The sequence below is a fragment of the Hemitrygon akajei genome, chromosome 11 (assembly GCF_048418815.1).
Source record: "Hemitrygon akajei chromosome 11, sHemAka1.3, whole genome shotgun sequence".
NCBI lineage: Eukaryota > Metazoa > Chordata > Chondrichthyes > Myliobatiformes > Dasyatidae > Hemitrygon > Hemitrygon akajei.
This window is the reverse complement of record NC_133134.1, coordinates 50,576,337-50,582,791: the sequence shown is the minus strand read 5'-3', so window position 1 is coordinate 50,582,791 and position 6,455 is coordinate 50,576,337. Positions and strand designations below refer to the sequence as shown.

The following is a 6,455-nucleotide window of genomic DNA, read 5'->3' as shown; positions in this document are numbered from 1 at the left end:
ACCGCCGGTTTTATTGACATTAAGTAACGGCGCATTCGACCTTTTCCAAATGTTCAATGGTGTCATTTTTTTTGGAAAAAATTAACATTTTATGGAAAATCTGCACCTCGATCTGACTTTCTGCCACTAAGTATTTCTCGAAGTGACAATTATTGATATGTGGCAGATAGATGTAAGCGATCATCACTGAAATACTTTTTTTTTAAAACCCCTACCCCCGATCTCGGGATCTGTTTCTGCTTTGAACTCTTGCAAAACTGATCTTAAAAGATTTGCCACAAAGCATTTATTATTTCCGATTTTTTTTTAGCATTTCCTTCGCAATACAGACACCTAATTCTGTAACTTTTTAACAGTTTAATTTTCCGAATCATTCCTCCAAAAAAAATCTTATTTTTAAAAAGTCATTTTTATCTGAAATTAGCTGTCAGTCAGATCTATGCGTGTTCTTTCTTATCTATCTCTGCACCTTCAAGCAAAACGTCATTCATACGCGTCCGAAAAGAATGAAATAAATTATTGATTTCAGGGGAAGTGAATGGGCAGGTGCTGCATCGCATAAAGAAGAAGGTGGCGAAATTTGGAGAGTTGGATAAATAGTAACGGTGATACAGCAGGTGTCTGTCAAAGGGAGGCAGTAGTCCCACTGCACCATGTGTTCCACTGAAGATGATGCTGTGCCTTCAGGCTGGCGGACGCACAGGCTTTTCCTGTCTGCTACCTACAGCCTCCAATCGATGTCGGACAGGTACCTGCCTGCACATTAGTAATTCACAATGGGCACCTTCCAAAAGACCATATAGAGGAGAGCTCAGCCTTGAAGCGAGCGGTGGACGCACAGCTTTGATTTGAATTGTTCACCCTCGTTTTACCAGGTTTTAATGCAGGCCAGAACTATTAGCTGTTTGTGTTATCAGTGAAGACTGGCTCCCGAATCCTGAGAGCTGACTGACACTTCATGTTACAATGAAAACCACCAGGAAATGTAGAGCCTTGTTGGCGGTGGGGTTAAACTTGGTGGCTCTCCTTTTCTCTACAACTGCTTTCATTACAACGTACTGGTGCGAAGGGACTCAGAAAGTGCCCAAACCAAACTGCAACAAAGAAGCGAAATCAAACTGTATCAACTTCAACAGCAACGGAACGGCGAACCGCTCCAACTCCAACCTGGTCCAGTACAGCTGGGACACGGGGGACGACAGGTTTTTCTTCCGCTACTTCCACACGGGAATCTGGTACTCTTGTGAGGAAAATATAAACGGCGTTGGTGAGTGATCGCAGGCGGTCTTTTATCGTGTTTCTCAGATATGAGCGAGCGTAGAATAGTGGCGATTCCCCCCCTCCCCCGCACCCGGCTCAAACCGCGGTTTCTTCGGCCACAAGTAAGGTGCATGATACGCGACTTCCAACTGTTCACATGCAGCTGTTAATTTTTGTACAACTGTTTTGCGCTCTGTTTGTATCGGATTTCCTAGGCAATCGCAAAAACTGCGCTGAAGCCGGGGAAGTGAGGGCTTGTGTTAAATCCCTGGTGCTGGTCTTGTCCCGATGAGGCTGCCAGTGATTCTGAGCGATGTAGTGAAGCGAGTTGTCAACCAGATCACAGCAACATGGGGACGGGACACCTTGAATAAGACCCCTTCAGATGCCCAAACCGCACAGTCTCATTAAGAACATTGGAAGATTTGATCCTGAGTTAATCAGTAACCCTTAATCTTTTCTCTTGACAACTGATTCAGTAAAACAGCCAATTTATAATGTAATACACGGGTGCTAGTTCACCGTGCACTTCAATACATCTTTCATTCATTCATCTTTCTTCTGTTAATCTTGTTGAATAAATTACATCTTTTATATGTATTTACAGAGATGGTTCCAGTTTAAAAAGTCTTTGTCATAAGCTTCTGGGGTATAGTGAGTTCCAGAACAATAACAGGCCCTTCAGCCCATAGTCCACCTGACCACCAGCCACACATTTACACTAATCCTACATTTTTACTCTCCCACATTCTCATCAACTTTCTTACTGGATTCTACCACTCACTCATTTACAGAGGCAAACTAACAGACCACTTTTGGGGGAGGTGTGAGGGGAACGGGACAGAGGAAACCCAGACAGTCACTGGGAGAGGAAGTGCAAACTCCATACAGAGGGCAGCCCAAAGTCAGGATCGAACCTGTGTCCCAGACACTGTGAGGACGTGGCTCTGCCCTCTGTGCCAGTGCGCTGCCCTCATTTCGCAGCAATTCCCATTACCAAATGGGAAAATAACTCCACGGAAGATCATTCTCTTAAATTGATGCTAGGTTTGGCGTGGGTTTACAAATTATTTTATGTCTGTCCTACACTTTCTAAAAAAGATGTTGACTGAAAATTCTGGTTGTCACAAAATATGTATTTTTTTCTCTCTGACTGAGCATAAATGCAACTCTGGAATTGTTCCCAATTTCTTGAGCCAATATAAATAGATTTTCAGTTGTTGTGAACTTACTTCAATGCATAACAATCTTTATATGTCTGTTTCCAACAAGGACAGAATGAACTTACATTGAACTATGTTGAACTATATTCACCCAGTTAATTGGATCAATTAGAAATGTTTGAAATATAGAAACACAGAAAACTGCAGACCATGATAACAAATTAATTCCATCAGTCTACAGATGACCCATATTCCTCCACTCCCCGCCTGCTCTTGTCAAAGTCAAAGTCAGGTTTGCCAAGTACTTGGATGCACAGGTGCGATGAACAACTTACCTGCAGCAGCACCATAGGCACAGAGCATCATACAAGCAGCATTCACAGGAAAGTCATAAACTTAAACACGATTTTTACAAGAAAACACATTTAGAACAAAAGAAGTTAATTTTAGTGCAAACTGTCATAGCTTTGCTAAACTGTGCTGATTAGGGTTTACTTAAAGAACCAAATGGTTGAAGGGTTGAATGTGTCCGTTTAAATACTTCTTAAATGTTGCTGATGTATATGTTTCCACCACCTCCTAGATTGAACAGCATCATTTAAGAAGCACATCCCACTCTCTAAAAAATATAACTAGCCTTGCAAATCACTTTTAAAGTATCCCAGTCACCTTAAAGTTGACTAGTGCTTTGAACCTCCGATGTGTATGTTTCAACTGATTTTGCTCAGCTCTTACACAACAGTCATTATCAAAAGGGTCTTCTGTTGAAATTTTCTGATATTTACCATAGCCCTTATTTACTGTATTATGCTTCAGTAGAATTCAAAGAAAGTAGCAATGTTGTTAAGAAAAACCCAGACATTTGAAGGCACATCACAGAGATTTATAGATGCCTTTTCCCTCCCTTGTCATTTGATTCTGTGGATCATGTGTAGATTTTGTCTTTTGGCTTGCATGCAATCAAATTAGAAAGCTTTTAAGCAAGAAGAAAGACTATTAAAACAACACACACAAAACGCTGGTGGAACACAGCAGGCCAGGCAGCATCTATAAGGGGAAGCACTGTCGATGTTTTGGGCTGAGACCCTTCGTCAGGACACAGAAAGACTATTAAACTGGAAATGCAAAATGGAAACATAACTTCACAGCATATTGCTCTTCATTGAAGGGAGTAAAGTTTGCCTAATGCTTTATGCATAGCACTAGTGCAGCTTTGGTGGACTATTACACCTGAAATCTCCACCTACCGCTGTCTTCGGATACTCACCATATAAAAATCAGTGCCGTTTCTGAACATTGGTGGGACTGGAACTGCATTGTGCAGGGTTTTTCTTCAATGTTTTGTTAAACTAAAAGGTTTGTCAACCTTGCAAGTATTTGTGAGTTGAGGATAAATGTATAGATGTTGAGGATTAATGTATAGATGAACTGTGTGCCTTGGATCAAGCTATAGTTCAGCTTAAAAGGCTGCTTCAATCTTCTGAGTGCATTTCTAATCTCTGGAACAGCAAGCTGCATCTTCGCCTTGATAATGGAGCCATTGCATTTATTTTCAAGAAAGTTTCCTAATTGAGTTTGCACACATTCATTTTAGGTACTTTTCAAATGCTTCTTTTTATATCCTCATGGATACCAATGCATATAAAGTCAAGAGGAGGGTTGTCAAAATGATTTAACTTTTGGCACTTGACAGCCTTGTTCACAGAAAGGGAAGTAACTGCAGAGGGTACTTAAACCTCCTTCCTAAATGGTGGGACAATGTTTAATATCCTCTCAAGATGTTTCTACCTACACGTTTTATGGAGAACTGAGATGTCCAGCTTATTTGATAGGAGCTTCATTTATCTGCCCACGGTACAGCTCAAAATCCTTACTTGTCAGTAGTCTTAACTGTGGTTTAGATTCTTGATGGAGTTGGCTTCAAGTTGATACATGTTTTATGAGAGATTGAAACTAAATCCTCCATTGCCTATATCTGGATCAGAGACTTGTTCATTGTTTCTGAATGTTGAGTGTGATCAAATGCCTCACTTGCCTCAATGCTAGAGTACAATAAACTGATCAGTGAGATTTAAGCCTGCTCTCTCTAACTAGACAATGTAGTGACTATGATTTTTATTCAGGAATAAATAGGGAAACCATAATAGCTATAACATGTTTGATAAATGAATACGCGTGAGATAAAAATGGAAAGTACTGTACAATAATTGAAGTCTAGTATAACCATATATATAACCATATATAACAATCACAGCACGGAAACAGGCCATTCCGGCCCTCCTAGTCCGTGCCGAACTCTTAATCTCACCTAGTCCCACCTACCCGCACTCAGCCCATAACCCTCCACTCCTTTCCTGTCCATATACCTATCCAATTTTACCTTAAATGACACAACTGAACTGGCCTCTACTACTTCTACAGGAAGCTCATTCCACACAGCTATCACTCTCTGAGTAAAGAAATACCCCCTCGTGTTTCCCTTAAACTTTTGCCCCCTAACTCTCAAATCATGTCCTCTTGTTTGAATCTCCCCTACTCTCAATGGAAACAGCCTATTCACGTCAACTCTATCTATCCCTCTCAACATTTTAAATACCTCGATCAAATCCCCCCTCAACCTTCTACGCTCCAATGAATAGAGACCTAACTTGTTCAACCGTTCTCTGTAACTTAAGTGCTGAAACCCAGGTAACATCCTAGTAAATCGTCTCTGCACTCTCTCTAATTTATTGAAACTGTATCACACAATAAAAACTGTATCAAGTTTAATGTTTCCAAGACTCTAAGAGGACTAAACTATAACAAGCTGTTCCATGTTGACTGAAAACAGAACCAGAAACTTGTAAAATGGCAAATTCAGAATAGTGCGTGAGGTCAATATTTAAGTTGATAGTTGGTCATTCTGTGGAAGATTTGTGAAATCCGCCTTAATTTGTCTAGAGGCGGAAAATATAAATTGCTTGTAGTGTTATGTTCTAAATGTAGGAAAGAAAATACTGCTGCATTCTGAAATGAAATAAGAAAGAACAGTCAATACCCAACAGGTGGGAGACTTTCCGTCGGAGTAAAACAGAACACAGGTTTCAGTCAATAACCTTCCACCTGTATCTCTCATGTTATACTGGCAAGTCTGGGTATATCATCTGAGATTGATTGTTGTAATTAGTTACTAACTCTATTATCATTTATTGAATGACTGTCTGGACAATTGGCATCAAATTGGCAGGATATTAGCCTTTTCATCTCTTACAAATCTTATTTTCCTCCAAGTTGGAAGCAGAAATTCTGCTTAAGGGGCATGGGGTGAGCAGGGTGAATTGATAGTTTCACTCTGAGTGTGATGTGATAGGGAGCGAAACACTTCAAGCTATGCCATACTGGAAAAGACAGATGAATTAGGAAGGAAAGATACAGATAGATGTATGTGCAGTAAAGAAGGAAAATGTTAAAAGAGTAGGCTAGGTGGATCGTAAAGGGGATGAGTAAACCGGTCACATAGGCTCTTCTTCCCACTGAGTCCTTCCTATCACTGAGTACACTTTACACTAGTCATATCCTAATCATTCTGTTCTCTAGACATTCCTATCAATTGCCACAAGATTCCACCACTTACTTACGCAATAGAGGCAAATCACAGTGGCCAATTAGCTAGCAACCCATACAGGGGTGACACGGTAGTGTAGCGGTTAGCACAACGCTTTACAGTACAGGCGACCTGGGTTCAATTCCTGCCACTGCCTTTGACTGTGTGGGTTTCCTCCAGGTGTAGACGTGTTTCAGTCACGGCTGGGCGGCATGGCTCGAAGGGACTCCGCACTGTATCTCAAATAAATAAACTGTTGGGATGTGGGTGAGAGCAGGGATATTCAGGACCCAACATGCAAACTCACACAGACAGCACCAGATGTCAGGATTGAACCAGGGCTGGCTGAGCAGCAGCTCTGCCAACAGCACCACCGTGCTGCCCTCTTGCAGCAGGTATTCACAAATGCCAAGGCAGCGGTGCCCTCAAGGAGGCTTTCAGTCAGAGAC

General features: G+C 41.3%; 1 protein-coding gene across 2 annotated transcripts in view; it reads left to right on the top strand.

Moving 5' to 3' along the window:
* Positions 1 to 320: 320 nt before the first annotated feature.
* gsg1l (gsg1-like) overlaps positions 321 to 6,455 on the top strand; it is a 254,720-nt gene continuing 248,585 nt past the window's right edge. The window contains exon 1 of one of the 2 annotated variants that reach the window (XM_073060832.1): positions 321 to 1,267. In XM_073060832.1, the coding sequence (XP_072916933.1) occupies positions 967 to 1,267 (301 nt within the window). In that variant the 5' untranslated portion in view covers positions 321 to 966. The remainder of the gene's footprint in view (positions 1,268 to 6,455) is intronic. The other variant, XM_073060831.1, reaches the window with a different exon arrangement.